The 17,045-nt window shown below is 41.0% G+C and overlaps 1 protein-coding gene, 1 non-coding gene and 1 pseudogene across 5 annotated transcripts in view; 2 read left to right on the top strand and 1 right to left on the bottom strand.

Moving 5' to 3' along the window:
* The window catches only part of Usp32 (ubiquitin specific peptidase 32), a 163,231-nt gene that overhangs the window by 82,506 nt on the left and 63,680 nt on the right, over positions 1–17,045 (top strand). For all 4 annotated transcript variants that reach the window (XM_042690731.1, XM_042690718.1, XM_042690723.1 and 1 more), the window contains exons 9-12: positions 3–65; positions 7,504–7,587; positions 11,490–11,551; positions 16,857–16,959. In XM_042690731.1, coding sequence (XP_042546665.1) covers positions 3–65; positions 7,504–7,587; positions 11,490–11,551; positions 16,857–16,959 — 312 coding nt within the window. The remainder of the gene's footprint in view (positions 1–2; positions 66–7,503; positions 7,588–11,489; positions 11,552–16,856; positions 16,960–17,045) is intronic.
* LOC122120660 lies at positions 9,189–9,308 on the bottom strand (annotated as a pseudogene).
* On the top strand, positions 15,710–15,816 carry LOC122120497. Its single transcript, XR_006149707.1, has one exon. It is a non-coding gene; the product is annotated as a U6 spliceosomal RNA (small nuclear RNA).

The following is a 17,045-nucleotide window of genomic DNA, read 5'->3' as shown; positions in this document are numbered from 1 at the left end:
AGGAATTGCATAAGGATCTCTCTGACATTGTGGAAGGCATATTGGATGCACATGACACTACAAAAGTAAGTCAGACTATGACTAATTTATCTTTTTCTCAAAATAACCATATACTCTTTTTTTTTTTTTTTTTTTTTTGGGTCCGGTCATGGGGCCTGAACTCTGGGCCTGGGCGCTGTCCCTCAGCTCTTCAGCTCAAGGCTAGCACTCTACCACTTGAGCCACAGCACCACTTCCGGCTTTTTTTCTTATGTGGTGCTGAGGAATCGAACCCAGGGCCTCGAGCATGCAAGGCAAGTGCTATACCACTGAGCCACCTTCCCAGCCCCAATAACCATATACTCATAAATCACATTGTGTAGCTTTAGTCAGGCACCAGTGGCTCACACCTGTAACCCTTGCTACACAAGAGGCTGGATCTGAAGATCTTGGCTCAATGTCAGCCCAGGTGGGAAAGTTCATAGAGTCTTATCTCTGGTTAACCACCAAAAGGTTGGAAATGGAGCTGTGGCTCAAGTGATAGAGTATTAGCTTTGAGTGAAAAACTAAGGAACAACACCTAGGCCCTATCTTCAAGCCCCAGTAGTGTCATACACATGCCAAAAAAAAAAAAAAAAAGTATAGCTTATATACATGGTCAAGTACCTTTGCTAAATATTTACCTGGACCTGTGGTTATAGTAGCTCAAAATTATCTGTAAAGAGACTTTGTTCCATCTTTTAGCAAGTCTATGAAGTCTAATGTAAGAACTAAATAAACTTCTTGACCTCTGTAGTTTATAACCATTATTTCTTCCTTTCTAATAAAGCTTACTATGTTGTAGAAGAAATCAAACATAGTTGGATGCTGTTGGCTCACATGTGTAATCCTAGCTGTTCAGGAGGCTAACATCTGAGGATCATGGTTCAGAATTAGCCTGGGCAGAAAAGTTCCCGTGAGACTCTTATCCCCAATTTCTAGTAAAAAACTAGAAATGATGCTGTGGTTGAAAGTGGTAGAGCATGAGCCTTGAGCGAAAGAGCTCAGGGACAGCACCCAGGACTTGAGTTTAAGACCCAAACTGACAAAACAAAAGGAAAGAAAGAAAGAAAATTAAACCAAAATAAAACAATGCACAGTATGACTCCGTTTATATTAACTTTAAGAGCAGAAGTAAACTTGAGTGTTAGTCACTTGAGGTCTCTCCACTGAGTTAATTTCTGTATTCTCACAGGAATGAGTATTAGCTTGGTTGATGTTCTGTTTCTTGTCCTTGATGTGGAGTTAAAAAGTTCACCAATTCAGGGCTGGGAAGGTGGCTCAGTGGTATAGCACTTGCCTTGCATGCCTGAGGCCCTGGGTTCAATTCCTCAGCACCACATAAGCAAAAAAAAAAAGCCAGAAGTGGCGCTGTGTCTCAAGTGGTAGAGTGCTAGCTTTGAGCTGAAGAGCTGAGGGACAGCGCCCAAGCCCAGAGTTCAGGCCCCATGACCAGACCCTCCCCCCCCAAAAATAAAAGTTCACCAATTCAAAACCCAACCAAATATCTACAAACAAAAGGCCTTAGTTTACAAGATGTATACACCAAACACATTATATATACAAGGGCCTAGGGCCTAGGGATTTTGATTCTTTCCAAAGGATATCAGAATGATAAAGTTGCTTTGTGTAGAAAATAGTACTTGGCTATTAAAAGTAGGGGGGTGGTGGCAGAAAGGATAAAAGATGTGGAAGGGGCTGGGAAGGTGGCTCAGTGGTAGAGGGCTTGCCTTGCATGCGTGAGGCCCTGGGTTCAATTCCTCAGCACCACATAAGCAAAAAGAAAAAAAAAAAGCTGGAAGTGGTGCTATGGCTCAAGTGGTAGAGCACTAGCCTTGAGCTGAAGAGCTGAGGGACAGCGCCAGGCCCAGAGTTCAGGCCCTATGACTGGACCCCCCCCCCCCCCAAAAAAAAAAAAAGATGTGGAAAATGGGGCTCTGGGGAATGGAATGCATAATTGAAGATTTCTCATATATACAGAAAGGGAAAATAAAGATAGAGGTAATAAAGAGAGTGGGAGTTGGAATGGACTACCAGTGAGAAAAAGAGGGAAAAAAATTAAAAAGTTGGCTGGGCACAGGTGGCTCATGACTGTAATCTTAGCTACTCAGAAGGCTACTCAGAAGGCTGAGATCTGAGAATCATGGTTCAAAGCAGGAATGTCCATGAGATTCTTTATCTCCAGTTAACCATTAGAAAACTGGAAGTGATGGTATGGCTCAAGTGGTAGAACACTAGACTTGAACACAGAGGCTCTGGGACAGCACCCAGGTCCTGGGTTCAAGCCCCACAAATGACTAAATAAATAAATAGGAAAAAAATCAGTTTTTTGCTTGCTGGGCTCTATAATATGAATTGGACTGGGAGTTTCCTTTCTAGTTATTAAGCCAGTGTATTCCAGCTGGCACTCAACTCTATGCTCTATACTTATCCGATTGGCTATGTGAGTTGGTTACCTTGACAAAGGAAGTTTCTAGCTATCAATGCTTCTTTGAAAGCAAGAGGAGGGTGGGACACGAAGAAAGAGGTATACAAATTTGTCAGTGCAGCCAAGTTCCAGAACGGTGTCCAAGGTAGCACTCATCACCAGGGAATCATGCAGTACTCCTGCTTTGTTCACTCACAAGCAAGTTCATCAACATAAAAACAATCCACTAACACTACCACTGTAGCACATTCACTAGCTAAAGAATCTGTAGTTCTTGCTTCTTTGACTCATTTAGGGTTCATCCTGAGGAGCTGAGTACCTGTTTTCCTTCCATCAGTAGCAGTTGGCACATGATTTACTCCCAAAAGAGTTTGCCTTTGATTGCTGTTGTATAGGCTGAATTGTTCTAAGGTCCATATAGTAGATCCCCATGAAATTGATCTGTTCTGCTGGTGTTTCACCTATGTAGGTCTTATCAGTTAGAGAGTGAAGTGAGGGGCTAGGAAGGTGGCTCATTGGTAGAGCGCTTGCCTTGCATACATAAGGTCCTGGGTTCGATTCCTCAGCACCACATAAACAAAAAGAAAAAAGCCAGATGTGGTGCTGTGGCTCAAGTGGTAGAGCACTAGCCTTCAGTTGAAGAGCTGAGGGACAGCGCCCAGGCCCAGAGTTCAGGCCCCACGACTGGACCAAAAAAAAAAAGAGAGAGTCAAGTGAGTCAGGAAGGGGTCATAGGGAGAATAAACAAATCTAAAAGTTGAAGCCTTCATAAGAGCAGAAGAAAAAAAAGGAGGGAGGAAAGGGGAGAAGCAACAGTCAGGGCCCTCTCTGCCAGCAGGGAAATTTCCTGGGTTCCATAATCATAAGGTTTATTAGTTGCTTTTTTTTCTTTAGAGGTTTTTGGTTTTGTGCCAACACTGGAATTTGAACTCAGGTCTCAGGCTCTCACTTGTTTTTTTCTAATCAAGGCTGGAACTACTTGAGCCACACCTCCGATATCTCTTTTAGCCTGGGAAGAGTTATTAATTTGATTTCCACTAGTCTTTGTTTCTTTATGCCTATATTTTCTATTTCATTTATTTGTTTTGTGTGTTTTTTTGCATCCTCATCTAAGCTTATCTTTCCCCTAAATTCTGTATCTACCTTTGATCTTCATTACAAAGAAAAATGGCTGTCGGCAGCCCTCACTTTTTCCCTTAACTTACTACTCTAGTTTTTAAGCAAAATTGTGTATGTTTTAATTAGTTTTTAATTGTTGGTATAGCAAATGGGCTCTTGTGTGTGTGTGTGTGTGTGAGAGAGAGAGAGAGTAGTGGGTCTTGAACTCTGCCTGGGTGCTATCTCTGAGCTCTTCAGCTAAGGGTGAGAGCTCTACTACTTGAGCTACAGAGCCACTTCCAGTTTTCTCATAGATGGTCCTGCTAGGCTGGCTTTGAACCACAATCCTCAAATCTCAGCCTCCTGAGTAGCTAGGATTACAAGCATGAGCCACCAGTGCCTGGCTTTTTTTTTTTTTTTTTAAGACAGTGTCCTGCTATATAACTTGGACTAACCTGAAACCATGTAGCCCAAGCTGGCCTTAAACTTATTATCCTTCTACCTCTTCTCCTGAGTTCTGGGATTACAGACCTAAGCTCTGCCATGCCTGGCTTCCAAATGGGCTTTTGACTGTTAGTGTACATATGATTAATCTATATGGTAATATACAGTATTTTCTTTCTATATTTCTTTTTTGGGGAGGGGGGACAATATTAACATTTCTTTTATGTAGTATAACTTCACTATGGAAATTGTTCCTTAGCCATGTAGAGTGGTTGTGCCTGTAATCCTAGCCACTTAGGAGATAGAGTCTGGGAGGATCATAGTTTGAAGCAGTGTAGGCAAAGAATTCTTAGTATCTCATATTAATGAACACACCAAGTGTGGTAATACACATTTGTGATTCTAGCTGTATAGGAGGCTATAGGTAAGAATATTGTGATCTGAGGCCGGTACCATGCAAAAACCAAGATCCTACCTGAAAAATAACTAAAAGCAAAAAAGGATGGAAGATGTAGATCCAGTGATATTACATTCCTAGCTAACATGAGACCTTGACTTCAAACCCTTGTGCCAACACACAAAAAAGAACATTGTTCCTTAAAATATTTGAGACTAGGTGCCTTAATTATTTGTATAGTTTGGCTACATAAAAGAATCAGATTAGTTCAACTCTGGTGGCTGAAACCTGTAATCTTAGCTACTCTGCAGGCAAACACAGACACAAAGATTCAAAGACACATGCCAAATAGCTAGATGAGGTGTCATGCTTGTATATCCTAGCTATGTGTGGTGGCTCAGATCAAGAACATCTCAGCAAGACTCTGTCTCAACAGAAAAAGCTCATGCATTGCATGCCTGTCATCTCTGCTATGGTAAGAAGCATTAATCAAGAAACCTGGGCAAAAAAGCAAGACCTTGTTTCAAAAATTGCCAGAGTAGTTGGGCTCAAGCCTGTAGTCCTACCTGCTTGGAGGCTGAGATATGAAAAGTTACAGATTGAAGCCAACCGGGGCAGGGTAGCTAGCGACACCACTTTATAAGTGATAACTGGGTTTGGTGGAGCATGCCTGTTAGTCCAGATATAACAGGAAGCCAAAATAGATGGATTGTGGTCCATGTAAGCACATAAGCAGGAAGCACCTTGTTTCAAAAATAAAAAGTGCAGAAGACTAGGGAGTATAGATCAAAGATCTAAGTTAGAAATCCTTTGGGGGAATTCTGTAATATAGATCTAGATGTTTTCAATTCCTTGTACTAGATTTGAGAAAAACATACAAACCCCTTCAGAGCACTTCCTCTTTGTGATAAGTGAACAAGCAATTTAAGTAAGTAGTCATGATAAGAAAGATTCTGTGATACTAGGCATAATGTAGTGATTTGCTTATACTTCCTCAACTTTTTTTTTTTTTTTGGTCATGGAGTTTGAACTCTGGGCCTGGGCACTGTCTCTGAGCTCTTTAGCTCAAGGCAAGCTCTACCACTTGAGCCACAACGCCACTTCTGGTTTTCTGGTGGTTAATTAAAGACAAGAGTCTCATGAATTTTCCTGCACAGGCTGGCTTTGAACTGTGATCCTCAGATTTCAGCCTCCTGAGTAGCTAGGATTACAGGCATGAGCCACCAACACCATCCTTCCTCAATTTCTGAATAGAAACATGCTTAGAAAAATAGAAGTGAGGTTTTTCATTTTTTCATTTTTCTTTCCCTTTAATTTCTCTACATGGATTTGGAAGATATTCTTTTACTTCTTTTAAATTTTATTGTCAAGTTGATATACAAGGAGGGGTTACAATTAAGATTTTCTTACTATTAAATCTTTACATGTTTGTTGTTTGGGTATAGCAGTTGAAATACACACTTCAGTGATTCCAGAAGTCAGCTGTGTTTTGTTTTCTTAAAAATGATGTATGAGTCAGGCCACAATACCGTCAAAAGAAAGAAAATGTCTTTATCTTGTTAATTGACTGCCACCATTTAGATTGCTATTAGTAAATCTAAATAGTAGTTGTCTCATAGAAAACAATTACAATAATTAATCATAATAATTAATAATAATTAATTGAAAACCTTATATAACATGTTTTTATATGATGAACAGAGAACATAGTATCATTAAATGGCAAAAACTTAAAAATAGCCTATAATCATGCCTATAATCCTAACTACTCAGGAGATGAGCGTGAGGGTCACTGTTTGGTACGAGCCCGGTCACGAAAGTCTGTAAGACTCTTATCACCAATTAACCCAGTAGAAAACTGGAAGTAATGCTGTGGCTCAAAAAGTTAAAAACATTCAGTGAGGATTGGGAATGTGGCTTAGTGGTAGAGTGCTTGCCTAGCATGCATGAAGTCCTTGATTCAATTTCTCAGTACCACATACAAAGAAAAAGCCAAAATTGGTGTTTTGGCTCAAGTGTTAGAGAGCTAGCCTTGAGCAAAAGAAGCTCAGGGACATGCCCAGGCCCTGAGTTCAAGCCCCAGCACTGGCAAAAACAAAACAAAAACAAAAAACACAATTGATGTGTGAGATAAACATTTGATATATATTTACATATATTTTTGTACACATTGACATAACAAAAATGTTGCTTTTTTATAGAAAAGTAATATTTGGAGAAAGGTAAATACTCCATAAGAAAGTCATAAAATTATTAGGGATTAAGCTGGGTTCTGGTAGTTCACCTGTTTTCCTAGCTACTCAGAATACTGAAATCTGAGGATTGAGGTTCAAAGCCAGCCCCAGCAGACAAAATCTTGAGAGATTTCTACAGTTAACCAGAAAAATGCCAGGCTAGAGGCACATAGCTTAAGTAGTAGAGTGCCAGCTATGAGCAAACAAGCAGAGAAAGTCCAACGTCTGACTTCAAGCCCTGGTACTAGCAAATGAAAGTCAACTACTTAGTTTGAAAATTTGTAAATGTTCACTTTGTCCACTCCGTATTCCTTTATGGTTTTTCATTGGTAACCTTTGAAGCAGAAATAATTTTGTTATACCCAGAGTTTTTTTTTTTTCTTTCTTTGCATGTACTGGAACTCAGGGCCTGGGTGCTGTCCCTGAGCTTTTTGCTTAAGGATAGTGCTCTACCACTTGAGCCACACCTCCATGTCTAGGTTTTGGGGGTTAATTGGGGATAAGAATCTCAAGGGACTCACGGACTTTATTGTCTGGGCTGGCTCCAAACAGGAATCCTCAGATCTCAGCTTCCTGAGTAGCTAGGATTACAAGCATAAGCCACTAGCGCCTGGCTATAACCCTAGGATTACAAGCATAAGCCACTAGCACCTGGCTATAGCCCAAGTTTAGTGAGGAAAATTTATTATTAATAACATTTTGCTTTTATTGCTTGCTTGAATAAAATCACAAATGAATTTGCCTAAGTTTTATGACCTGCAAACTTACACTACTGGCTTGTTTTTAGATGAACACATAGTACCTAATATGAATTATGGGCTTGCTTTCAGGGACATGACTGTATTCTAACTTAACGTGAGATCTTTTCAATGTCTCATTTTCAGATAGGCCATCTTACTCTAGAAGACTATCAGATCTGGAGTGTGAAAAATGTTCTTGCCAATGAATTTTTGAATCTTCTCTTCCAGGTATGTTTAAGGTAAACAACAGGTATTAAGTTGTAGCAGAGGTAATACTATTTTCCACTATATAATACTACAGTTATCACAGCTAAGCTGCTAAATCATGTTATGGAAAGATAGAATTACATTATCTTGTACATCTCCAAAAGGATAGTAAGATAGACACGAGTAACCACTGAATCTTCTCAAAATCGTGATGTGGGAAATAGGAAAGCAGAATGGAAATATGGTTGCTTATTTTATTATAACTCAAAGCAGCATTTAGACATATAGAAAATAATCCTAATTGTAGAAGACATCATAATTTTTTTACTACTACTCTTCCTCTTCCTCTTCCTCTTCTACCTCTCCTCCTCCTGTTTCTCCTCCTCCTCCTCTTCTTATTGCCAGTGCTTAAACTCAGGACCTGGGCACTGTCCCATGAGCTTCTTTTTGCTCAAGGCTGGCACTCTACCACTTGAGCCACAGCACCACTTCTGGCTTTTTCTGTGTATGTGGTGCTGAGGAATCGAACCACGGCTTCATGCATGCTAGGCAAGCGCTCTACCAGTAAGCCACCTTCCCAGCCCACTTTTTTTTCATTTTTATATCCCTTGCCTACTCCCCTACTTACATCCCTAGGGCTGAGGGTCAACTCCAGACTCATGAATGCTAGGCAAGTGCCCTACCAATGAACTACATCCTCCAGCCCTTGTTGTCTTTTATTTTGGGGGGGGGGGGGGGGTCAGTCGTGGGGCCTGAACTCTGGGCATCGGCGCTGTCCCTCAGCTCTTTAGCTCAAGGCTAGTTCTCTACCACCTGAGCCAAGCGCCACTTCTGGCTTTTTCTGCTTATGTGGCGCTGAGGAATCTAACCCAGGGCCTCATGCATGCAAGGCAATCATTCTACCACTGAGCTACTTTCCCAGCCACTTGTTGTCTTTTTTTTTGTCAGTTGTGGGGCTTGAACTCTGGGCCTAAGCACTGTCCCCTCAGCTCTTCAGGTCAAGGCGAAACACCCTACTGCTTGAGCCACAGTGCCGCTTTAGGTTTTTTGGTGGTTTATTGGAGATGAGTTTCATGGACTTTCCTTCCTGGGCTGGCTTTGAACCTGATCCTCAGATCTCAGCCTCCTGAGTAGCTAGGATTACAGGCGTGAACCACTAGCGCCTGGCCTCTTGTCTTTTAAAAGGGCCTTTCCTAATAGTAAGGACAATATGAACACTATGAAATTTTCAAAGTATACATTCTCTTTAGTTGAGAGATCCTTGTTATAAGCCTATTTTATTTTTATTTTCTTGCTTTTTACATCAGCTTTATTCTCAGAGCAACCTGTGTGAATTAACAAACACTCACAATGCTAACTGTTGTAGGAATCATACTCCTTCTTTTTTTTTGGCGGGGGGGGGGGGGGGGGGGGGGGGGGGGGGGGGGGAGGGGGCGGCGGTCATGGGGCCTGAACTCTGGGCCTGGGCGCTGTCCTTCAGCTCAAGGCTAGCACTCTATCACTTGAGCCACAGCACCACTTCTGGCTTTTTTCTTTTTGCTTATGTAGTGCTGAGGAATCAAACCCAGGGCCTCATGCCTGCAAGGCAAGCGCTCTACCACTGAGCCACCTTCCCAGCCCCTCATATTCCTTCTTACATGTACCAAAATCTCAATGAGTTCTGGGTTGCAAAAGAGGATTTATTGTTTGTGCCTGTCCTGTAAGGCTTTGTTACAAATTAAACATAGACACACACACACACAAATGCTCCTTTACTTTATTCTTTAGAAGACCCAACTAAAATAGAGAAGGAAGGAAGGAAATACAAGAGTTTTGAACATTAAGCCATTGAGCCTCCCCAATTTTATTCAGTTAAACTAGTTCTCTTGTTTTTGATTTTGTTAAGAAATAATTTACACTCCTTTTCCATTTTTTGTAGTTCTTCATAAATATTTAAGTTTATTTAATAGTTGGTTATTCTGGGTTGTTTTGTTTTTCTTTCCTTGTAAAATCACCCTTGTGAAGATTTGAATGATTTGGTATGTTATGCCCTATTACAACCTTTCGGTTTTTGTTGTTGTTGTTGTTGTTTTTTCTCTTTGGTCGGTTGTGGGGATTGAACTCTGGGCCTGGGCGCTATCCCTCAGCTCTTCAGCTCAAGGCGAGCACTCTACTGCTTAAGCCACAGCGCCACTTCCCAACCTTTCATTTTAAGTAGAGGATAACTTACCTGCTACCCAGCTGTCTTAGAATAAATGGAAACTGGTCTCTTCTTGTTAGTTCATCAGTGTTACGTATTTAAAGCATATATAATCTGATAAACTTAAAACATAACCATGTTGTTGGCTAACGGTTTTTAAACAACTATTAACATAGTAACCAAAGAGGTTAGCCCCGGGCTGGGAAGGTAGAGTGCCGTGGTAGAGTGCTTGCTTACCTTGCATGCACAAGGCCCTGGGTTCCATTCCTCAGTACCACATAAGCAGAAAAATCTGGAAGTGGTGCTGTGGCTCAAGTGGTAGAGCACTAGCCTTGACCTGAAGAACTGAAGGACAGCACTCAGGCCCAGAGTTCAGACCCCCACAACTGATAAAAACAAAACAAAACAAAAGCAAAAAAAGAGGTTAGCCCCTTTCATAAACATATAAAGTTATTAAGTGATGTATTGTTGGTGATAAAAGCAAGTAAATTTTTCACACATTATTGACATTAATGTAAACTGCTAAAATCATTGAAATTGGTAATATTTGTGAAACTTGGATGTTTCTATACCCTAAAAACCCAATAAGTATCATGTTCTCCATATTTATATTCTATAGAAACTTGTTCACTGACCACCTGTGACATGTTTTTACATATATGTTTTCATGTTTATGTTTTCTGTTTTAGGCTGTAACAAGCTTTTCTTTTCTTTTTTTTTTGTCAGTCATAGGATTTGAACTCAGGGCCTGAGCACAGTCCCTGAACTCTTTTGCTCAAGACTAGTAGTGCTCTACTACTTTGAGCCACAACTCCACTTCCAGTTTTCTCGAGTTTAATTGGAGATAAGCGTCTGATAGAGCCAGGTGCCTGATAAAGTCAAGTGCCAGTGGCTCATGCTTGTAATCCTAGCTACTCAGCTGGCTGATCTGAGGATCATGGTTTAAAGCCATCCTGTGCAGGAAAGTCAGTGAGACTCTTATCTCCAGTATACCACCAGAAAACTGGAAGTGGTACTGTGGTTCAATTGGTAGAGCCTTGAACTGAAGATCTGAGGGACAGTGCCCAGGCCCAGAGTTCAATCCCCACGACCAACAATAAATAAATAAATAAATAAAATCTCATAAACTTTCCTGCAGAGTCTAGCTTTGAACCGTGATCCTCAGATCTCAGCCTCCAGCATAGCTAGGATTACAGGTGTGAGCCACCAGACCTGGCCTTTTTTTTTTTTTTTTTTGCTTCCTCTTCTCTTTCATACTTTTCCATTCTTCTTCTCCCTCCCTTCTACTTTCTCTTTTCCTTTTTTTCTTTTAGAGATTTGGGAATTTGCCTCTATTTTTTAAAGTATTAAATTTAAAAACACAATGAAACTTAAATTTTATTCCACTAAATCATTGATACCTATTGCTAAGATACTCATCTGAAAGATGGATCTTCTGCAGGGCACCAGTGGTGCACATTTGTAATCTTAGCTTCTTAGGAGGGGCTGAGACCTGAGGATCACTGTTCAAAGCCAGCCTGGGCAGCAAAAATCCATAAAATTTTGATCTCCAGTTAACCACCAAGAAGTTGAAAGCGGAGCTATGACTTAAGTGCTAGCATTGAGGGCAACTTCCAGGCCTTGAGTTCAAGCCCCAGGTGGGCATTAAAAAAAAAAAGGATTTTCTGAATACAGTATGAAATATACAGTCTAGTCAATGGCACCAGTCAATAAAATTTATGTTGTTTTTTTTTTTTTTCTCTAGGTATGTCACATAGTTCTTGGGTTAAGACCAGCTACTCCAGAAGAAGAAGGACAAATTATTAGGTAAATTAACAGAGAGAGAGAGAGAGAGTGTGTGTGTGTGTGTGTGTTCGTATTCTTGTTATATATGTGTATATTCTTGTTATATACCTGGAATTTTTAATATTTAAAATATCTTGATTACTAAGTAGTAGCATGTTCCACTCTAAGTATTGTTATAAAACCATTCCTTAAAGCATTTTCCAAGTCAAGGGACTAGGTTAATTTAGAAATAAAATTCTTTTAAAATTATACTTGGAAGCTATATACGGTGGCTTGCACATAGAAGCCTAGCTGCTTGGGATTCTGAGATCTGAGGGTTGTGTTTCAAAGTTAGCCCAGGCAGAAAAGTCCATGAAACTCTTATCTTCAATAAACTACTCAGAAAAAAGCTGGAAGTGGCACTGTGGCTCAAGTGGTAGAGTGCTGCCCTTGAGCAAAAAAAAAAAGCTCAGAGACATTGCTCAGGCCCGGAGTTCAAGCTCGGGACCAGCATTAAAAAGGAAAAAAATGAACCAAGCACTGGTGGCTCACACCTGTAATCCTAGCTACTCAGGAGGCTGAGATCTGAGGATCACAGTTCAAAGCCAGCCTGGATAGGAAAGCTCATGAGACTCTTCTCTCCAATTAACCACCAGAAAACCGGAGGTGGCACTGTGGCTCACTTGGTAGAGCACTCACTTTGAGCTGAAGAACTCAGGAACATCACCCAGGCCCAGAGTTCAAGCCCCACGACCAAAAAAAAAAAAAAAAAACAAAATAAAACAACAACAAAAAAACCATACTAGGGCTGGGTATGTAGCTCAGTGGTAGACCACTTGATCAAAATTTTAAGTTTCATACATCAAAAAATAATTGCCAAGCTGAGAACTGGTAGCTCATAATCCTAGCTATTCAGGAACTGAGATCTGAGAATTATGGTCCAAAGCCAGCCCAAGCAGGAAAGTCTGTGAAACTCTTTTCTTCAGTTAACCACCAGAAAGTCAGATATGGGCCTGTGGCTCCAAGTTGTAGAGCACTCACTAACCTTGAGCAAAAATAGCTCAGGTATAGTGCCCAGACCTTGAGTTCAAGCCCCATAACTGACAATAACAACAACAACAACAACAACAGTAATTGTCTTAGCCAGGCACCAGTGATTCATATCTGTAATCGTAGCAATTCAGGAAGTTGAAATTTGAGAATTACAGTTTGAAGCCAGCCTAGGCAGGAAAGTTCATGAGACTCTTTTTTTTGGGGGGGGGGGGTCCGGTAGTGGGGCCTGAACTCTGGGCCTGGGCGCTGTCCCTCAGCTCTTCAGCTCAAGGCTAGCGCTCTACCACTTGAGCCACAGGGCCACTTCCGGCTTTTTTCTTTTTGCTTATGTGGTGCTGAGGAATCGAACCCAGGGCCTCGAGCATGCAAGGCAAGCGCTCTACCACTGAGCCACCTTCCCAGCCCCGAGACTCTTATCTCTTATTAACCACCAAAAATCTAGAAGTGGAGCCTGGCTCATCTGGGACAACACTAGCCTTGATATTCAGTGCCCAGGCCCTGAGTTCAAGCCCCAAGACTGGCACACACGCACAAAGAATAATAATAGTAATAGTTGACTTATAATTGAAAAAATAACCTACAGAATGAGGGACAATATTTATAAATCATGTATCTGGTAAGAGTCCAGAAGTTGTAATAATATATAAAAAACTCCTATAACTCAACAATCCATTTATAAAATGGAGAACTGGAAGCTTCCTTAGCTATTGTAGAGAATACTGCCTGAGGTAAACTTCTTGTTCATGATTAGACCTGTTTGCCACCAGAGTTGTGTTACCATTACCCAACAGGTAATGGTAAAAGGAGCATTTAAGTCTAATTATGATACATAATGGTCCAAATGACACTAGTGATATAGGACAGTACAACTTTCTGAGATGCCATTTGATAGTAGCAAAGAAGAAATATTTTAATTCTTTCAAGTTATGTTGAGATCTTTATAAGTAGTAAGAACAACAAAGAACTTTAAAATTTACTAAGAAAATTGTTGGGACAGTGATCCACACCATATTACATAGAGGAAGAGAGGTTTATTAAGGAGTTGAGTGTGGAAGTATGGAGCTTTTGGTAACTGTGGTAGCTATAATAATTATAGCTATAGGAACAATGGCTTTGGTAACAAAATAAGAGCTGGAAAAAGGTGCAGAAGGCTATGGCTGTGGTGAACCTGAAAATGCAAGTTCAGAATGTTGTACCTAACAAGAGATGCAACTGAAAATGACATTGCTAATTGCTTCTCATCACTAAATCACAAAATATTGGTATTAGAGCTGATGGCAAGTAGGTATACAGTTTTGTTACACATGAACATCCAGTGGACTCCCATGTTTGACAATAAAAACAACATGCAACAGTGCTAAGTGGAACTCTTGTTGAATTATGTCCATGAAGGCAGCTTTGGAATGGGATGTTCTGGAATGGGAGAATACAACAGAGATGGAATGGATAATCAGAAAGTATATGGCTCTGTTGGAAGAATAGGAATAGAGAACAGTTACAGTAGAGCAGTGTATAGGATGCCTGACGGCTGGAGTGGTTATGGCCATGGTGGAGGCAGTAGAGGCTACCTTGGATAAGGTGGATAAGTGGAGGTGGATTGTATGGCATGTAGTGAAAGCAAAACCATCAATATACAAGTCCTAACATGGTTACAAATCAGTTCACTTGGTCCTGTTGCTCTACACATGTAAGTAGGCAAAGATGGGCTAGACTGGCAGACTTAGAGGCCTACAGCTCCAAACCCTCAGAAATAAGGGCCTGATTGCCCTACGCTTCAACTACCAGTGACCTACCACTTGGTAGCTCTTGTAATCCTTTACTTCTAGCAGCAGTGGGCTGTAACAGTAGACAACAGCAGGCAGCACCTTTTTGTGTTGCAGCTCTTGTACAAGCTTTTGGTGCTGGTAGCATCAGTCCTATAGCACTGAATGATACAGTCTTAGGTCTAGGATGTCAGAATCCCTGGCCTCTGACAGCAAGAATTATTAGAGCTCGGACTGAGATATGCCTTTGATGTAGCTGAAGTTAATAGCTCTTGGGTCTAGCATGTCTGAGACCTTGGCCCTGGGACCTTGGTTCCTCTTTGGAACTCTTCCAGAGATCCAGGCCCACAGCATCTCATCTTCACTTTTATATTGTCTCTATTCTTCTGTTTTCTGTCATTTCTGCCCTCCCTTGCTGCTATCTGGAACCTTTCAACTGCCCTCTTCTTGTTACTGCTGCTCCTGCTCCTACTACTGCCTTTGCTACCACTATACTTTCCCTTCTGTTCTGCTGTCCTCTCTTCATGGTAACACTTCAGTCTAGTCTATCGATAATAAAGACCAAGAGCAGGAAAAGATCCCTCAAGATAAGCCTTTTATTCAGCATAATGTTGCAACCTCAGGGGGTAGCCCAGGAATGTGTTTCCTGGCTGGCCCCCAAAGTAAACCCAAAGCCTGCTGCTTAACCAGTAAAAGATGTTACAAAGGTATCTGAAACAGTCATGGCACATAGCCTCTCATGTCACTAGTCATGGTGGTAAATGACTGTTTACCAGTCTCAAGCCTTCTGTTGGTCCACCAAGGGTAATGCACCCCCTTTGATATGGGAGGAAATGGCTACATGGTCTTCCACAGTTCACTGAGAGGTCACTGAGGCTTACAGTGTCAGAAAGTCTAGTACAATCTGGGCACCGGTGGCTCACACCTGTAACCCTATCTACTCAGAAGGCTGAAATCTGAGCATCACGGTTTGAAGCCACCCGGAGCAGGAAAGTATATGAGACCCTTACCGCCAATAAACTACTCAAAGCTGAAAGTGGCACTGTGGCTCAAGTGGTAGAGCACTAGCCTTGAGAAGAAGAATCTTAGAGACAGTGTCCAGGCTCTGAGTTCAAGCCCCAGGACCAACACCAAAAAAAAAAAGGTTCAGAATAAGCTATTGAAACTATTGTGAGTGGAACAGTGCCTTTCAGCCACTGGAGTTGTACTTCTGTAGCAAACAGTTGTGATTGTTATGTAGCATCCTCAAAGTGTTTGTGCTGTGTTCAAAGCAGTCACTGCTGGCATGAAGCCTAAGTGATCTTTTTGGGTTGATTGAAATGTTCTCTATAGTCCAAAACTGGTTTATGGCAGTGGTTGTACATATCTATAAACATGTTTACTTGTGCTGGCTTTGGCAGCACATATATTAAAATTGGAATGATACAGAGAAGATTAGCATGGCCCCTGCCTAAGGATGACACACAAATTCGTGAAGCATTCAGTATTTTTTTTTTCCGACTTGACTTTTTTGGTACTGGGTATCGAACCCAGGACGTTGCACTTGCTAGGTAAGCGCTTTGCCACTGAGCTACATCCCAGCCCACATTCCGTATTTTTGAAACATAGATCCTATGGTTTCCTTTATTTGCAATAAATAGTACATATCTAGGACTAGATATGTTAAAAGCTATGCACATATGACCATATAAAATGATGTTAAAAAGAATGAACCCCAAGATAGGGACACAAACATTTTTTTCTTGCTTGCTATTGTTTCTAATGTATTTATAATGTACTATGTGATTTTTTTTTCGTTGTATGTTCCTCCCCCATGGTATAACCCCTGTTTTCACTGTATTTCACGCTGGTGCCCTGCATCTTTTATATATGCTTCTCTAATTTGGGGAGGGGGAGGGAAAAAACAAAATGATTAGGGATACAGGTTGACCCATTGTAACAATGAGATGTACAAGGTACTATGTTGAAAATGAACTTTACAACTGCAGGGAGTGGTGGGGAAGTGGGTGGGGGGAGTAGTTGTGGAGGTAGGAGGGAAGGGATGGAAGGGGAAAAACTAAGGAGGAGGCAACAATGCTCCATAGGATATGTACTCATTACCTTGCTCATGTAACTGTAACCCCTCTGTACAGCATTTTTACAATAAATGTTTACTTAAATACTTGATTGTGCACTTATAACAGGCAAACTTGATATTTCATAAATTATCCTAAATGGGATTATTTTTATGTGGATTTTCCTGCCCGGGCTGGCTTTGAACTATGATCCTCAGATCTCAGCCTACTGAGTAGCTAGGATTACAGGTGTGAGCCATCGGTACCTGGCATTTCTGTATTTTTTGGAGACAAATCTCTATAGTCTCTATTACTATGGAAGTTGGCTTTTCAAGGGAAACAATGTTTCACTAATTGAACTTATGACATTGTCTCCCAAATATATCTGTTTGGTAGAACTTCTAATGGTAAGTGTGGGTCTTGTCCTTTGTTTCACACAACTTCATTTGATGTACTGAATTTCTTTTGTATGTACAGAGGATGGTTAGAACGAGAAAGCAGGTATGGTCTGCAGCCAGGACACAATTGGTTTATCATCTCCATGCAGTGGTGGCAACAGTGGAAAGAATATGTCAAATACGTGAGTTAGATTCCTATTATCTTGTGTTTGTCAAAGGAATTCCAACTCCATCAGACCTTGTATAACTAATGACCAGTAATGAAATG

This window comes from Dipodomys spectabilis, unplaced genomic scaffold, assembly GCF_019054845.1.
Source record: "Dipodomys spectabilis isolate Male_0828 unplaced genomic scaffold, ASM1905484v1 ptg000004l, whole genome shotgun sequence".
NCBI lineage: Eukaryota > Metazoa > Chordata > Mammalia > Rodentia > Heteromyidae > Dipodomys > Dipodomys spectabilis.
Note: the sequence above shows the minus strand (reverse complement) of the source record. Positions and strands in the feature narration are given on the sequence as shown.